Consider the following 18254-nt stretch of genomic DNA (forward strand, 5'->3'; position numbering starts at 1 on the left):
TTCCTGTGAACATATAGTGAATAGTGACTGGAAAATATTCAGCATAAACAGACTGAACAAAGTCTAATTGACATACAGACACTTTCTGAATTTTGTTTCCAAATTTTTTTTTGCAAAACATCTTCTAAAAAAAAAGCAATCCGGTTCTGTCATGAAAGGTCACCCAAAATTCAGTGGAAAATAATGTTTTGCATAAAGAAAATGAACCCTATTGTTCAAGGAATTTTTGCATAAACATTTAAATTGCAAAGTACATTTGTAAAATACAATTTGAAGTAGAAATCATCTGCTGCACTGAATCTAATTTATGCTAATTAAAAATAAAATAAATACTTGAAAAAAATATTTGGTAATATTATAAGACGAATCAGACAATTGTCTTGGTATTGTTGTAATAAGAATGACGTTTTCTTTCTCAATATAGGGTAAAATGTGCTTCATTGTCATGAAAATAAATGTGGAAAATGCACAAAAAACTACTTATGACCTAGACATTTCTTAGTGAGATCAACCCATCCTTGTGTATGAAACATTGCACACTTCACCATCAACATTCAGCGAGTTTACTGAAGACTATCATTAAATAGCAGACAGGTATGCAGATATAAGGTCCAACCTTTATTCCATACATTTTTAAACCATGAATGTTCATTTTTTCACGCCTAAAGCTCTACTTGTTTTGTATACAAGAGTCTAAGAAAAACAACTGCACAACACCACAAGGTCGACAGAAAGAGTCTATTGCCACCCCAACCATTCCAATATGTTTCCCAGATGTCCAGGTTTTGTGGCTGGAGAAGTGTTGACTGCTAAAACAGTTCCTTTATGACCTGGAGGTTTATAGCTGTTTGTTTCATTGGCTCTTAATTGGACAAATGAATAACAGGTATCCAGGTTCTCACTGTAGAACTCCATTTTGACAACCGTCCAATCAGAACTCTCTTAATCCTCTTTGCATAGATTGCATTGCCATGACCGCACCCCCATTTGATTGGACAGCTCCGTCACCATGGTTTTCAACCTGGAAGTGGTTCTGTTTAATTTCATTGTTTTTTTAGAAACATTTAAAAAGCCTAACAAATGTACAATGTCATTTCGTTCCAAGTAATATCAACAAGATATTTACAATATCTTTAAATTTTACATAAACCAAACAAGAATATTGTAATGCATATTTGTCTGCATATCTCAAAAAACAAAAACAAAAACAAAAAAATTCCGAAATGTAACTTTGTACATGGTCAGCACTGAATATCTCCAGGTACCATAGAGCAAATCAACTGTCAAACAGTGAGTTCATACCAATTCAGATATGTAGACATCCATATCCTGCAGCTCACTAGGATAAATACAGGGCAGAGAACAAATGAAACTTAATGCAAATACATAAAAAATGTCTGTACATGAAGGATAGGAAATGTACAAACAAATTTCAGAATGTCTTTTCACTTGAAAACTGAAAAGGCATTGGATTAATAATATATTAATATCAAATTTCTGTTTGGTAGTACACGTTTATGTCTTATATTCGGAGCTACCAAGAGATGGAGCTACCAACTCATTTCTTCAACTCCAATCAATTAAAAAAGCCGGTTGATGTGCTTGTTCCAAGATACAAATCTTTGTACAAATTACACATTTATTTATCGTTTACTCTACTTTGTGTGAAAATAAGTGCATGTTGCCTGTGTCCAACTCAAGTGAGGCATTTTCCTTCCTAGTACGTTACCGTGCCTCCACTTCTTTGGGGTTGCGCGACGGTGAGTACTCCCGAGGGTCCTGGGTGGTGATTGGCGTAGTCCGTCTTGGCGACGCTGGTCTGGCAGCACCAGAGGGTACCAGAGGTGGTGGGGCACTTAGTGCTGCAGTTGGGGGTGTCCGGTTAAGAAGTCCGTTATGTCCTGTTGAAGGGCTAAGCCTTGGGTACGGCATCCCACCAAGGTGTGACATAAATGGTGGCATGTGGGGTAAGTGTCCTTCGATGGGCGACTGGTGAAGTTGGTGAAGCCTTGCCCGATCCAGTTCCTCCCGTAAATGCATCCGTTCCCTTTCTTCAGCCTGTTGCCTCAGTCTCTCCTGTTCCCGCCGAACTTCCAGAAGGTGTTCATGGTGCGAGTAGTCATGTGGCTCCCGATCCCGATAGGCCCGTTCTGGATCATAGATGCCAGGGAACCGGTGTCCAGGCTCAGAGCGAAGCTGGAAGTCCATGCGCCGCTGAAGGTCGAGGTTCCGGTAAGCCTCTCGTAGAGGATCCCAGGAGAACGCCGGATGTGGAAGGCGGTCTCGACCTGCTGCAAGAGGGCTGACTCCCATAAAAGGTGCCATGCGGGTGCGTTCAAGCGCATTCAGACTTCCCATTTGATGCATGGCACTCAGAGTGAGTGGCAGTGAGTGTGGCATGGGGACTCCGTGAAGCGAGCCCGGTGTCGGAGGGTCATTACAGCGAGGAGATGGCGGAGGAGGCTGATGGGATAGTACAGGGTGGTGATGAGCTATTGGTGTTGTTTGATGAGGTGGAGGAGGGACTTGAGGCTTAGTGGCAGCTTCAGATCCAATCACCACCACGTCCTGCTCTTCCTTGCGTTCCTCCTTGATCTTCATGTCGTTCTTCACCTTGTGTAGCAGATCCCCTGAGCTGGTTTCCTTTCTATCCCTCTCACTTTCTTTAATCGGTAGCGGTTGTGGGATACCCATCTTGATTCCTGCATCGTTAAGGACATTTTTCGAGTAAGGAGAGGGCGATCGGTGAATGGATTTGAGAGAGTCATCTGAGGAACGCCTGTCTGTGATCTCCTTCCCTGGAGAACGACTTTCCTTCACCTTTATGTCTCCTAAAATGCCTGCCTCTCGCTGGCGCTCCAAATGCTCTTTCTCAGGCTCTCGGTTGCGGTCGGCACTGCCACTGCGGTGTCTGCCAGAGTCAGTCGAGTTCTGGCTATTTGAGCGGATCAGGTTGCTGATCTGGTAGCTAACTGGAGCGGAAGCTGGAGATGAGCGGTTTGAATGGCGATTACGATCTATAGAGTCTCTGCAACAGGAAAGAACCCATCATTAGTTGAATTAGTGGACAAAAAGAAGGCAAAATAAGATGCTTTGCTCCATGAAATCAGCAACACCAACCTGTCCTTTTCTTTCTCTTCTTTCCCAACAGAAGAGTCCCTTTTTTCTCTCTCCCTTTCTTTTTCTTTCTCGCGCTCCCGGTCTCTGTCTCTATCGTGGCTGTTTGCGGAGCTGCTTCTTTCTGCATCTGCAGATTTGGGCCACTGTGGAGGGGTCGGGAAGGAGGGCGGTGTACGGTGCAGCCGATTCCAGGTGTCGTGGTGAGGACTACTGAGACCATGCAGCCCTGGACCCTCTTTGGGTCCAAAAACACTGTTGGCCCCTGAAATAACAAGAAACATAACATCAGTGTATCAGATCACAGTCCAGTTCTATCAAGGTTCTGCATACACAAACTGAAAGGTTAATGGGATAGTTTCTTCTACAAATGGGGTACCAAGGGCTGCTTTTTAAGACTTTTCAGCAGAGAACAAATGAATGACCCAGCGGGCTCAAAAGCTATGAAAAGCAAAGCGTTCCATAGAGATTCTATTTCAATGCAATCAGTTTCACTAAAAGAACTCCCATTCAGCCAATGAAGGAAGAAGGGAGAGGAAATGAGATATGGCGAACCCCTACTTTGCGAGAAACTAATAAATGCAAGAGCAATGATAAACCAGTTGGGTTGCGAGTTTGAGTTGGGGTGTGAATTTGGCAAAGGCCTGTCTGCGGTAATGCCTGCCTCCCCCTGTTTCCCTTAACTCTCATTTTGCATTTGCAGCAAAGCTAAGTGCCTTTCTTTCATTCCCACCTCCTTTTTATTCCCTCTGCACTCTCTGTGGTCTACAGCTAAGCTGTGCTGCACTGAGCTGAGCTAGAGGCCGGGGGCCGGGGCTTACCGAGGGTTGGGTTGCCTAATCCACCGAAGGCACTGCTTGAAAGGTTGCTGAGGCCGCCAAAGGTACTGGAGCGACTGAATGGATCTGCAAAATGCCAAACAGGGATTAGCGACGCGGGGCCGGAGGTGCCCGACCATTCCAACCGGCTTTTCTCTTACAAGCCAGCTTTGTTTTTTGCGTCACTGTTACTGCTGCTATTCTAACTCCCTAAGGGTTGTTTATTTCTCCCAGTAAGATTGTTGGAGAGTGTTCACTGGCTGCGGATTAGGTAGCGAAAGGTGCTGGCATGAAGAGCGATACCTGATTGGAGTGCGATTGCTAGGGACATTTTGAAATGTCTAATGTGGAAAATGATTAAGTGAAAGCTAGCAAAAAAGCTCATGTGTCTCCCATTTCCTCCAAAAGTTTATGTGATCCTTGAATCTACTTACCCCTTACCCCTATTAAGCTATGTATTAATACTTACCTTGCTAGGAATGAAGGATCCAAAATCATCCATGCAGTTGCATTAATATATAATCAAATTAAATACAAAACAAACAACCTCCGGCCCACAGAACTAAAAACACAATTCAGTGTTTTCTATGTGGAACATGAATATAAATTCCTGAAGTCCAGGAATGGATTTTATGACTAATCCACAGTGTACTTAAATAAGTAAGCAGTCATTTAGCAAATGCTTTTATGCCAAGAAATTCACAATACACTAATTCACTTGAACAATCCCCCTTGGAGCAACCTAGAGTTAAGTGCTTTGCTCAAGGGCACAATAGTGATAAGTTTTTGACTCAGAAACCAGAAGCCTTCTGATTACCAGTCCTGAGCTTTAACTACTACATGTAGGCAACACCTCACCCAACTCAAAATTTTAGTTTTCTCTACATTTCCTTTGGGCCCCAGGTGTTTACAAATTCAAATTGGATTGACTTGAGAGCTCACTGTGTGAAATCAGCATTCATCACTGAACTCAAATAACATATCTGATAGAAACTGTAGGGGAACACTATCTGAACGAAGCAGAGTCCAGTAAAAAAGGAAACGGTAGTAAAATATACTTGTACTGTATATTGTTGTACAAATGGAAACAAAGGTTGAGTTTTGGTCAGAAAGGTGTGTGTGTGTGTGTGTGTGTGTGTGTGTTTGGGTGGTGGTGGTGGTGGGGGGGGGGTAATTTGGTGAAGAAAAGACATAAGAAATAATAATAATAAAAAAACTGTAATTGTACACTGTATTATATCATTGTATTGCTTTATATTATATTTCGAAAATAAGTGTATTTTGTCTTGTGGTAATTGTTGCTTTTTTATACAGCAGCCTGTTCAGCAAAAAAGTAACTTTCATTCAAGATAAAATATCAAGCCTTAATATCTTAAGTATTTTTGCTTAAGTTTATCCTGTTTTAAGCATGTTATGGTATTTTTCCAAACACTAACAAAACAAATTTACTATTTATATAGAAAATATATTACCCTGGACCACAAAACCAGTCACATGTATGAAGGACTAAAAATGACAGAACGAAAAATAAATAAATAAATAAATAAAAGTAGAAATAAATAAATAAATGCAGAAATAATAGTAAAAATAAATACATTTTGGTAATATAAATGGCTATTTCTGTATTTTTACATGTATTTATTTATTTATTTATGCATTTCTATATGTATTTATTTATGTATTTATACATTTATTTATATATTTATGTATTTATATATTTATTTATTTATATATTTATATATGTATTTATTTATACATTTATTTATTCCTACATTTATTTATTTCTGTATTTCCACATTTCTACATTTATTTTTCCCTGCGCATGTATGCTAATTGACCAATGGCTAACCACGCCCCCTCCACTCACTCTGTCAACATTCGGTAACAGGCGCTATGGCAGCTGTCACAGTCGGAGACATTTCACAGGAGGCAATTGATGATTTTTTAGAGACAGAAAGATTATATATCATCTCGATGTCACCAAAAGGGCCTTAAATATGCATTGGAGGGTTATATTAATAATTTTATTGTTGAGAAGGTCGATAAGCTTCAGCTCCAGAACAAAGATTTACAGTTCACACTTCACAGTGTAAACGTCATAGTTTGGTGCTATTTCGCTTCAAACGCTCGCTTTATACGCGCGTCCTATTCGCTTTGGATTCAAAATGTTCAAGCGTCGAACTAGACGCGGATACGCGCGAATTTGACGCTCTATTCGCGTTTGGTGGGAGCGCAGAAGAACAGGCTGCGATGTCAAGATTGCATGCTGGATGTGTGTGTGTGTGTCAGAGAGCGGGCGCGATGAACAGTGGAAACATAAAAAACATACTCCATTTTGTTCATACAGGACATAATTAAAACTGCAAAGTGTTTAGCCTACTTATATTTGTTTAAAACACAACATTGTGCTTTTGTCAAACTGTAAACTCTTGTCAAACTGTAACCTACAACTGTCACCCAACCAAAATCACACACACACGCTGTTTAAAAGCTAAAATGACAAGAAAAAACATAAAAACGAATGAAAACTGATAACCGCAATGCATTGCAATGGACGAGGAAGCAGAGAATGTCCGAGTGTATTGGGTTAGCTATGCGTACTGTGATTGGCTCATCGCGTTTGGGGGCGTGGCTTAGCCATTGGTCAATTAGCATACAAGCGCAGGGAAAAATAAATGTAGAAATGTGGAAATACAGAAATAAATAAATGTAGAAATGTGGAAATACAGAAATAAATAAATGTAGAAATGTGGAAATACAGAAATAAATAAATGTAGGAATAAATAAATGTATAAATAAATACATATATAAATATATAAATAAATAAATATATAAATACATAAATATATAAATAAATGTATAAATACATAAATAAATACATATAGAAATGCATAAATAAATAAATAAATACATGTAAAAATACAGAAATAGCCATTTATATTACCAAAATGTATTTATTTTTACTATTATTTCTGCATTTATTTATTTATTTCTACTTTTATTTATTTATTTATTTATTTTTCGTTCTGTCATTTTTAGTCCTTCATACACATGGGTCAATTTCTGAATAAATTATCTTCCCATTGATGTATGGTTTGTTATGACAGGACAATATTTGGCTGAGATATAACTATTTGAAAATCTGGAATCTGAGAGTGCAAAAAAAAACCCGGAACATTGAGAAAAACGCATTTAAAGTTGTCCATTTATGTTTGCGATTATGCCGCATTCACTCACAAAAATAAAGGTTTTATATATTCAAGGTAGGAAATTTACAAAATATCTTCATGGAACATGATCTTTACATAATACCCTAATGATTTTTGGCATAAAAGAAAAATCGATCATTTTGATCCATGCAATGTATTGTTGCCACAAATTTACCCGTGCTACTTGTGACTGGTTTTGTGATCCAGGATCACATATTAGATATTTTATTGTTAAAAAACATTTTGAAAGTTGAGTTAAGGGTAAGATTAGAATATCTGACCCTTTGGGGAGACACTTCTGAGCCGACTGATACCAGACTAATATGCCTTAGAGTAGATCTTATATTTTATTTGACGAGAACAAAAACAAGGCTTTGAGGGATATTAGTATAGTATTTTCAATTTGCCAAGTTATCTAAGGGTTCTACACTAGGCCACGACTGATATTTACAATTTATATTTATATGTATATTTTTTACAATATATATTCGGAATTTGGTTTGGGAAAGACGTGCTTTAATAGCTGAATGATCATCACTGAGGTGTGCAAGCACTACAACATATGGAACAGATTGCACATCTGCCATTCTTTGCCTTATGTTCGCATTAAATAAAAAGTGATTTCAACATGAGATGAATGTATTAAATTTGAATTACAGAAGGACATAGAGAAGAAGAACTATTTAAAATGGTGGTTTACTTACACTTACCTGCCAAATGGCTAGGAGGCAGGAAGCCGGCGTGGTGAGGAGATGGCCCATAGGGTGAAGCAGCTGGATGTCCCGATCCTATAGAATACAGCAAACAGTTAAAAAAGCCAAACAGTTACATTTTTCACCACAACAGAAGTAGATGTAGTCTCTATATACTGTAAAATAAGACAAGAGACTAAGGTTAGTTTAAGTACTTTCTCCTATTCCAGTTTAATGTGGAGAGACAACTAGAAGCCAACCTGGCTCAACCAATGGTGTGTTTAGAGGGAAACTGAGTAGTTTACCCAGACAATAAAAGGACAGTGATGTCTTAGATTGAGTGTTCAGGTTGCATTTCAAAGGGTCAACCGTCTATTCATATGTCATTTGTTAGTGCGTATCATTAATGAAGAAACCAATTACAAGCTCCTTCATGACACCACGCTGCATAATTACAATCCAAAGGGCAGACACGCTCTTGTTGCCCTTCAACAAAGAGCTACCAGTCAATTATATCAGGTAAAAGCATTTATATTCATGCCCGTAGCCCCAGCGTTGAGCCAAGACAACGTACAAAATAACAACATGCAAATGAGAAAATACAAATCCATGTTTATTATACTGGAGCAATACCAATAAAGATATTGCAGTATAATTTGCAAGATAAGATATAAATAATCCGTGAGGGGACTATCTTGATTGGATTATAAATATAGTTTGTAAGTGAAATAAAAATCGCTTTTCTAGAAGTAATATCTTAAAGTGGTCAGGTCTAGCAGTGATTTCAGCATCAGGCTTTCCCATAACAGCAGGAAAGGGAATTATTTACAGGAAGCGTTGTGTAACTGCAACTGTTTTTATCTAAAATTGTAATATTTTTCATCTCAAGAATTTAAAGTAAATATGACATGGTTACACTCTATTACACTAAGTAGAATATTAGTAGACAGTGTTAAAGTTAGGATTAGTAGGATAAGTTGACGTCGTTGCAATGTAACGTACAGTGCATTTAGTAGAATATCTGCTGAGGGAGCATCAAAATAAAGTGTTGGCAGGTATTAAGCAGACAGTCTACTAATACTCTAATGTAGTTGCAAAGTTACTTATAGTTAGTAGAATGTCTAAAGTGGACCACTGAAATAAAGTGTTACCTGACATGTTGTTTGTTGCTCATTTTACAGGACATTCAATGAGAAAAAAAAAACTGTACAGTAGGATTTGATTTTCTGCATAACCTTATGCATAATGAGACTAGGAATGTATACTGAGAGTAAATAGTCAAGTTTGATTTCATGTTAACTTTGGGAGTTTTCTTCACACACCTGTTGATGAGAAGAGGGGTCTGGCCAGGTCATGAGGGTAGGGGAACCCAGGGAACACGCCTGGAGCTGGAGGACGGCTGAATAGATCAAGTTTTCCATTCATGTCCAGTTTATGCGGGTCCAAGTGCATCTGCTTTTAAGGGACAAACGTCATTTTGAGGTTATATTCAATGTGACTATGATATATGTGTACAACGTTTAAAAAGTACTATTTATTTCTTCATTTGTAAACCTTCCTTAATGAGGAAAAATTACTAAGCTAGATTACAAAGTTTACTTATGCATTCTTGTACTTCGCTCACACTAAAGGCTACACAATATTAAAGAAAGAGACGAGGAAAAGTCCTTTCTGAACCTTCCGAGAGAACTTACTTTCATCTTCTGCTGATGATGGTAGATCTGCCAGGCGATTTGAACATGCACAGCACACCATTTACCTGGCTTCTGCCATGAGCGAAGAAGACATTTCAAAGCATTAGTAAAAAGGCGGTAGCATTTAAGGTGTAACATGCAGGGATTTGAAGGAAAATGAAAATTTGATGCTTACTCTTACTGAAGTCCTAAAAGGATCTGTTATCTGTTAGGAAAAGAAATCGAGAAAATAGAGAAAAGTTCAAGTTCATGAAATGCTGAAAACACCACAATCCTCTTTAGTTTGTAATGGCTAATCTCTTAGCGGACGGCTTACCCTCGGGTCCTTCTGAAGGAGAGTGTGCGGGACCGTTCCTGGTCTTGCTGCAACATCAATAGGGTTTGAGGCCTGGAGAGAAAATGAAGACCTTTTTAGAAAAACTTAATGGAACATAGGCTAATGGAACAATGGACGCTGAGGTCTGTTTCTTTACTGTTTTCAATTATGAACTGTTTAGAGATATTACACTGCACTGCATTTTTGGCTGCTTGGTGTGATGACTAATGTCTACCCGGCACAGAAAACAACTTAATCTTTAAACTGGATTAACTAGAAAAAAACTGTAGCTTATCCAAATTTGAATTTTGCGAAATTCATACAGAGGTTTTGTGGCTTGTAGTCTGTGTGTTAACTTTAAGGTAATCTACTTTAAAAGTAACTTTTTGCAGAAATATGCATTTAAAAATGACTAGCAAATGAGCAAATCATGGTTCATTGCTGTCATGTAACTAAAGCCTTTAGGCTATTTAATTAGAATATAAGCCTATAAACTCAATGTTTTAAAAGGAAACATGTCAGCTCAGGAATCTGTGAATCATCATGGGTGTAGCCTAAAGTTTAAAACTTCACTTTAGTCCCAGGTTTCATGGATGCAAACTTCCAGACTCGCTCTACCTTTGACTGGTAGCTAACATAATAGTGAGAGTTATTTGAGTAGTGCCAGGTAAAAACCATTACACACCAAGTGAGTGAAATCTATCTAACACACACATTGCAAAGACACACACACGCACACTAACCACCCTGCTTAAGACCACAGCGCTAAGTCTTAAGTTAACACAAAAGCCTCCAGCAGGTTATTGAGCCTATGCCTCTTTGCATAATCCATTAGTGGAGAAAGTGGCAGTGGTAGATTTCTCCATCTGTCTGGAAATGAAGCTGTGTGGGATTTGAGAGCACTCTGAATACTAATGGTGAGGTGAGGCTGGGCTCTAGATCAGGGGACATGCCACATTTCTACTCAATAGAGAGAACACAGAGAATGTAATGCTAACAATACCAGGGATACACAGGGAATGTTTTAAATACCTTGATAGAGGTTAACTGTTCATTTTTAATTGACACCTTCGTATCTGGACCCCTTTTTCTTAAGACTTTTTTGTCATTTTTATTATCAGCAAATGTAAAGATGTGACAGGAAATTACTGGGATAGAGAGAAGGGGACGGGATTGAGACATCCCAGATTCAAATCTATCTCTCTTAATTTCGGTGCATCCTGTAAAATGTTGGAGAGGAAATTTAACTTCCATTCTCATAACTGACAATACTTTAGACTAATCCCATGTTTCACAGAAATATTTTCAGGTTCATATGGCACCTGTAGAAAGCGTCGTTTTTTCTTCTTACGCTCACACTACCAGCCTTTTATGGGCCATATGTTTCAATTTTTTTTTGACATCTTAATCTCGTAAATATTCGAACCAACTACATGCTCTCTTTCTCGTTCTGCTCAAGTCAAAACAGTTTTGTCTACATTCCCACATGAAGTGTGTTAAGGTCTAACCTTTGGCTGGAAGGCGCCTTGCAATGAACTGAAGGGCCCTGAATGTGGAAGCAATGGAGGCATGCCCGGCATTGTTGGCGGGTAGGAGGGAAAGAACTGCAAAAAAAAAGAAAAAGAAAACATGCAAAAACTTTACAAATAGGCATATGTCTCAAAGTTAACATAATTGACAATCTGATTCATCTTCAGTCAAAGCAAGGGTAATGCAGTCAAAAAAATTTGCCACTTACATTTGAATGTCTCAAGAAAGGATTGTCCAGCTTTGGGGCGTACTTGTCGAACTGAGAGAGGGAGAGAGAAAGAGAGAGAGAGAGAGAGAGCGCAAATTAAAAACATATCAACTAAAATCAAAGGCATCTGTGACCAAAAACATGAGAGAGCTTTACTGCAGTGTGCTTACATAGTCAAATAAATAGCAGATGAAGCTCAAATAAATTACACCCTTTTAATAAAACAATTACACAGTAAAACAGCCATTCAATGTCACATGAAAGAAAACCACAGCAGCCGCAGCTGGCACAGGGTTCACAGAGCCGACTCGGAGTGTGGGAACACACTCACAAAAGAGTCCAACCAGATTGCTAAACAAATGAAAGGCACCCTTCACTTCCAATTAAATTGACGTGCCATTCCTTTACAGTTTAGAAATACATATAGAACAGTAAATCTTTCAAGTCAAGTTCTAGTTAAACAGTGCAATTTGAGCGTAACTATAGCAGTGTAACTACAGGATAGCAACTAGAAAAAGCATGTGAATGTGGCGAGATTCTGTATTTGATGAGTCAGGAAACAGCTGTAATGTTTATGATCATTTTTAGACAGTTATATAAAATGTGATGGAGATAATGTCATAGCTTTAATCTTAATTTTTCATTTTGTAATAAAATGCATAAATGTTTTAAAATTTGTCCATAAACATTTAAAAAATCCATACTAAACTTTTTTTTATGTTAATAAAACAAGTGTCATTCTAATTCAACTGGATCAAGTTTTTAGCCCTCCAGGTTCAAGTCATTTCTTTTACATAAACATACAAATCCTTTACAAACCCACTTATATAGTGTTGTTTCTACAGAAGCCTATCATCTTATGTCTTCGGTGATGATAATAAAAGTGGATAAACTCTTGTGTGAGTGTGTGGTTTCAATAAAAAGCAAGATGTCTTGAACAACAGCCCACTTATGATACAGACTTTACTGTATATTCCAACAGATCAGCATGCATAAGCTGCTTTTATCCTGCATTGTATGAATGTGTGGTGATAATTAGCTTAAATCAAACACAAAAGTTTGCCCTGGCTGAGAAAATTGCTGATCTGGCTTCCAATTGCACTTCTGTGATCCTTCTGAGGGCCGCACACCTGCTTTATGGTTAACACTTGCCGAGTAAATACAGCAAAGGTTTATAGTAGTCTATAAAAAAAACAGTGCTTCATAATTCACAGCCCCTGGGCCGTGTCAGAGCTTAATGACAAAAAGCTTTGGCAAATCAAGGCTCAATATTACATCTGTAAACAATTAAATCTTTATACAAGAAAAGCTAGGAGGAAGGGAAGAAAGAAAAGGAAACAAGAAAGACATTATATAAAGTGTGTTACTGTTCAAAGTCAACATGAAATGGCATTCGCTACCCACTTTACTTTCCTGAACGGACACATTTTCGAATTTTTCCTTTGTCAGTAAAGGATATTTCTTCTTTGGAATAACATACACCAATGAATTATGCACAATAAGACCAGGAACATGCATAAAGGAAGTAAATTGGGTTATTTTTTTCATCTCATGTTGACTTAAAAATTTAAACACAACATTTCTTTCTTATGCACAGACTCTTAAACCAAGCACAAATGCTTTAGAAATCAATCATCAGTGTATTTGTCAGTAGAAAACATCACATTTAAATCACATGGTGTTAAAAGAAATTCAACAATAGCAGTTCAGCAAACAAGACTTGCATCACGTAAAACATTGGAGGAAGGTCATTCAGCATTCAGATTCACAGCCGTTTCAGTGTTTCAATTTCTGATGATGAAACAGTTCTGTAACCCATAAAAGAATCCAAACAGCAAACTACAAACATATGGCATGTTTAATATCATATGCAAACAGATTCTAATCTTTGGAGATGGTAATCTATGATTCAAAAATGCTTCACTTTTCATCTAGTGCTCTGACATAATATCTTTTGGATTGGTTGACAGCAGCGATAGTATGCAGATAAGACGCTCTCGTTCCTGTTTGAATACGTTTCAGAAATCTGAATGCATTTTATATGGCTAGCTAACTTTGAGGAGCTGAATTTATCTGATTACAGGCTGCCAAAGTTTGCCTTTAATAGCCTCTTTGCACACGGAAGCAATTACGCTTTATCAAAACAACCCCGTTGATGTCATGACTTTCATCTACGGTGAGGTCATTATGTTTTGACCACATGCTTTGAATGCGTCACATAGAATGAGTTCTGTCTGTACCTCAGTCACGCCATAAGACTCTGTCTGCCTCCTGTTTTTCTCAAACAGCCCCCAGCACTCAGAAACATCACCATTCTGCTCATATGAAAGCAATAAAACATCTCTGGCTCACACTATAAAAGCGCAATGAGTACGGCATGTCAACATGGCAGCAAAAAGGGTTTTTATTAGGGAAAGAGCTACAATATTTGTGGTTGTCATGGGACAATTGTTTATCTTGTTAGGATGATGGGTATCGCTTATGTCACTGAGATGGTGCTGTAAAACTGTTTCAACCCTTTGGCCTCTGTTTAAGATCTGGCCTGGTTCATGATAAGCCTTAAGCCTCAGTAGTGGGTTGTAAACTCTATTACTTATTACACAACAATTAGTTCCGGTGCGCTATTAGGATTGGATGAACATCGTTCCGCTTCACAGTTTGCATCAGTCGGCTTGTCAGTGTTTGCAATGTTCCGAAAAGGCTGCCAGTCTGTGCGTTGCTCCCTTACATTGAACTGTTTTCGTGAAAGGAGCAACAATAGACGAAATAACGTGCCATATATGCCAAATATAAGTTACTCGTGCTGTTGGTCTGAATATCAGCACGACTGCGATGCGGCCATGCTGATATTCGATACGTCAACACGATAGTGAGAGTCAATTGCTGGAAGAATATGATGGCCGCATAGAAAGGGCTTGTTTTGAATAGGTTGGAGAATTTTAAGGGGGAATAGGGAGGTAAGGAAGGGAGTAAAATCTATCCGTTTTTTACTTATCCTCACATTTCTGGCTGGGGTACGCACCATTGGAGGTGCAGTGGGCGGCCCAATGATGGCTGCCGGGGGCAGACTGGCAGGGAAAGGCGTAAAGGTGTGCTGATGCGTGTGTTGGTGCTGGTGCATATGCTGATGTTGGTGAAACTCAGCCCGGAGGAGCGACACAGGGCCCAACGGCGACCCTGTCGCCCCTGGAGCCGACCCCCGACCTCGCTCTGAACTCTGAACCAGGAAGCGGTTGTTCAGCTCCTGCCGCAGAAGATCATGCTCTGCAAGAAAGGAGAGCGAAGGGAAAAAGGAGGGAAAGGGGGGAGATGGGGAAGACACGGGAGGGAAAAGAAAAAAAAGGCAAGGGCGGCCAGTGAGTTTTCACAACAGCGGTAGGAAGAAGCGAAAGAGGGTAGTCACCTGGCTTTCTCTGTTTCTCCAATTCAAGGTGTGAGGGTTTTCTACGTGAGGACTCATTGGTGGAGGTAAGAGAGTTGCCTGTGACAATGTGCCAATCAGAATCCCCGAATGAGGCTGGCAATACATGATTGGTTGGTTGAAAGATATCAACAGGCTGGTATCTAAAGACAAGAGAGAACCAAGAGTCACCTCAGCAGAAAACACACACACACTTGCCTCGACATACACAAACTCTTATACTGACTTAAAGGAACAGTTCACCCCAAAAGGAAAAATTATCACCCTCATCACCCAAACCTGTATGAATTACTTTCTTCTGTGGAATTTTGAACACATATATAAGTAAATATTACAATAAATAAAAATAAAATTGTGTTCTCTAAAAGAAACAAATGCATACAGGTTTGCATTCAAATTTTTCATTTTTGGGTAAACTATTCCTTTAAGAAAAAATCTTTGAGAACTTGCTTGATGCTTTTAAAAGACATCAATATATACTTTTAATTTTAGAGTCTACACTTGGTTTCTTACAATAAACTAAGATATGTTTTTAGTGATGGCAGCTAAAGAAAGGATTACACTGTAGATGCTAACTGCATGTTAAAATATACTATATTTTTCTTAAATACCTTGTCATTCTATACTTGATCCTTAGATTTCGATCAGCATGTCGCACTAAACTGTCTGGAATTGGCGTCCAAAAGCCAATAATCAACAAAAAAATTACACTTACCGTACAAGGAAAGGCAGAGATGGAGAGGACAGGTATAATTTATCAAAATGTTTGCATATAGCATATATTGTATCAAACAAGGCATTTAAAAACTGACATAATTGTCAAAGGTGCCTTTTTGAGGCACAGGATCCAGATATGAGAAAAGAGCAGTGTAGCTGACATCCTTCTTTATTACAGGTATCATATACTGCAGAAACTGGAGCAACTGGATATAAGTCAAATTTTTCACATGCTGACCTCTGATGCGTGCCTCATCTCGTCTCGCACTTGAACAATCTTGAAAAGAATGTGATTTAAGGGCAGTTCTGTTGTTATTGAGTACTGTGCCTGTAAAGCTGTCTTTAACACGGGTTATTTGTCAACAAGCAGAGGAATTTTATACCAAGCAATTAAAGTAACATTACAGTAACTGCAGGAACAGTCACTAGATTTGTGGGAACCAAATTCGTGCAAATTTAAGGCTAGTATTACAATATGCTAATTTAAGTCTTCAAAATGGGATAAATGTAACACATAAGATGAATAAACAATGTTTATATTTTTGTGGTATCACATACCTTTAATTTTATAGGTCCAAGTTTTTTTTAAAAAAAAGCACACTCTTAGGGCACTAGAAAAAACTACAACAGAGTGTTTGAGGAACAGAAATGCATTAAATGTATTCTGCAGGTCTGGTAAAAAGTTGGTAAAAACGGGACCCTCCATTCTCATTGGTCATTGGATGCTGATGTCAGAGTAAAAGTGTACATTTTTGCACCATCACTTCTGCAAACATTTTAATTGTTCCTCTACATCCTTGAAAGGCACCTTTCCAAATTGAAATCAGTGGATTTGTAGCATTATTTAGTGTAGCGTAAACTCTAATGTGTACACAACCATGTGCAAATTCAATATTTTTTATCAATTTGTTATATTGCAGGACTGACAGAACCTACTGGTTGTCAAAAAATATGTTCAAATCTCACATCAACTACTCCATAAAAAGTTTACATCTCAGAGAGGGGATTTTTTTTATTTATTTTTTTACCTGGATAGGGTGGTCCGGCAGGGTGTCCTGGCACCACCAGGCTGTTGGTCGGAGGAGGCAGTGTAGCGGGGTTGGCGAACATGGCCGGATGGCTGGAGATGTGAGAGGGCGAGTGAAGGGAGTAGTGGGAGGAAGGCAGACCGGCTATGGAGAGAGGAAGTGGAGGAGCAGGAGACGGGAGGCCGCGGAGATGATGAGGGGAGTGAGACAGGTGGTGTTTGGGAGGAAGATTGGAAGGGTTGTTGCTGTGATTACAAAGGAAAGACAGGATATAAGAAACAATATTCATATTAGGACAGTTTATGAACTTAAAGCTGTCATGAAGTTCAAATATAACTGTCGAATTTTCCGTTTTTTTATTACAAAATAAAATTAGATTTTTTTGACAGGAAAACGTAACATTTATTTACATATACATATGTACATATATTTATAAATATGGTCAGAATTACTGGCACCCTTGGCAAATACGATCAAATATGGCTGTGAAAATAAATCTGCATGATCCTTTTGATCTTTAAAAAAATGTAACCTTTCATTGAATTAAAACAATTGAAAGTGTGTGTGTGTGTGTGGTGGGGGGTTGGGGTGGAATCACATTATCAAATCAATGATTTTCTCCAAAACACATTGGCCAAAATTATTGGCACCCCTAGAAAATCTTCTGAGTTAAATATATCTGAAGAATATTCCCATTCATGTTTAAATTTTTTAGCAAACAAACAGGGACTAGGTGACTAGGAACATAAAAATTGGTTGAGCTTCACAAAAAAAAAAAAAAATCCCACTTCCCATTTCCACCATCAGGGCAATAATTAAAAAGTTATAATCAACTAAAAAGATGTTACAAATCTAACTGGAAGAGGATGCGTGTCTATATTGTCTTAATGCTCAGCGAGGACGACAGTTTGAGTAAAAGTATTATAAAAAAAAATACTACTAACCTGATGTCGTGAAGACTGCTGTAAGGCGAAGGATGATGATGATGACTGATGATTGGCCGGCTGTGGTGTGACGGGGGTGGGAGTCTGTGCTCCAGTGAATGTGATTGGTTCCTCAGGAGGGGAGGGGTGGGGATATGGGGCACAGATTCCTTCTTGATACTGAGAGGGTTTGGGGAGATAGGGTGAGGTCTAGGCGGGGGGGCTGCCGCCGCAGCAGGGGCAGGAGACCCCGTAGGGGGCGACGCAGGAGTCGGACTTGAGATCGGCGGGACAAACGAAACGTCGTTACTCTGTTCCTGGCTACGCTGAAGGCCAGACACTTTGGTCGAGCTGGAAGTTTTGGACCCGAGATTCTCATTCGTTGGCGTAACTAGAAAGAAAGAAAGACAAAACAGAGATTTTTTTTAATTTAATAGTCACTATATTTAATTCGGATGTCAAATGCAGTTTAGATGCTTTAATTGATGTAGCTGGGGTAAAGAGTGTAGTCTTCAACTGTAAAGGTTCATTCACACCAAGAGCGATAACTATTAAGATCAGCATCCATACAAACGCACGAT

At 38.7% G+C, this 18254-nt stretch overlaps 1 protein-coding gene across 20 annotated transcripts in view; it reads right to left on the reverse strand.

The window, feature by feature from the left end:
* Nucleotides 1–603: 603 nt before the first annotated feature.
* Nucleotides 604–18254, reverse strand: part of fbrsl1 (fibrosin-like 1) — a 315258-nt gene continuing 297607 nt past the window's right edge. For 5 of the 20 annotated variants that reach the window (XM_079871214.1, XM_079871211.1, XM_079871218.1 and 2 more), the window contains 13 exons: nt 17695–18064; nt 16751–16995; nt 14586–14848; nt 11585–11635; nt 11355–11450; nt 9847–9918; nt 9706–9735; nt 9531–9602; nt 9159–9291; nt 7849–7932; nt 3939–4022; nt 3121–3382; nt 604–3028 (listed from right to left, as the gene is read on the reverse strand). In XM_079871214.1, the coding sequence (XP_079727340.1) occupies nt 1726–3028; nt 3121–3382; nt 3939–4022; nt 7849–7932; nt 9159–9291; nt 9531–9602; nt 9706–9735; nt 9847–9918; nt 11355–11450; nt 11585–11635; nt 14586–14848; nt 16751–16995; nt 17695–18064 (3065 nt within the window). In that variant the 3' untranslated portion in view covers nt 604–1725. Of the gene's footprint in view, nt 3029–3120; nt 3383–3938; nt 4023–7848; nt 7933–9158; nt 9292–9530; nt 9603–9705; nt 9736–9846; nt 9919–11354; nt 11451–11584; nt 11636–14585; nt 14849–14987; nt 15149–16750; nt 16996–17694; nt 18065–18254 lie in introns of all 20 variants that reach the window. The other 15 variants (XM_079871205.1, XM_079871203.1, XM_079871210.1 and 12 more) reach the window with 12 other exon arrangements.

Source organism: Squalius cephalus, assembly GCF_949319135.1.
Source record: "Squalius cephalus genome assembly, chromosome: 5".
NCBI lineage: Eukaryota > Metazoa > Chordata > Actinopteri > Cypriniformes > Leuciscidae > Squalius > Squalius cephalus.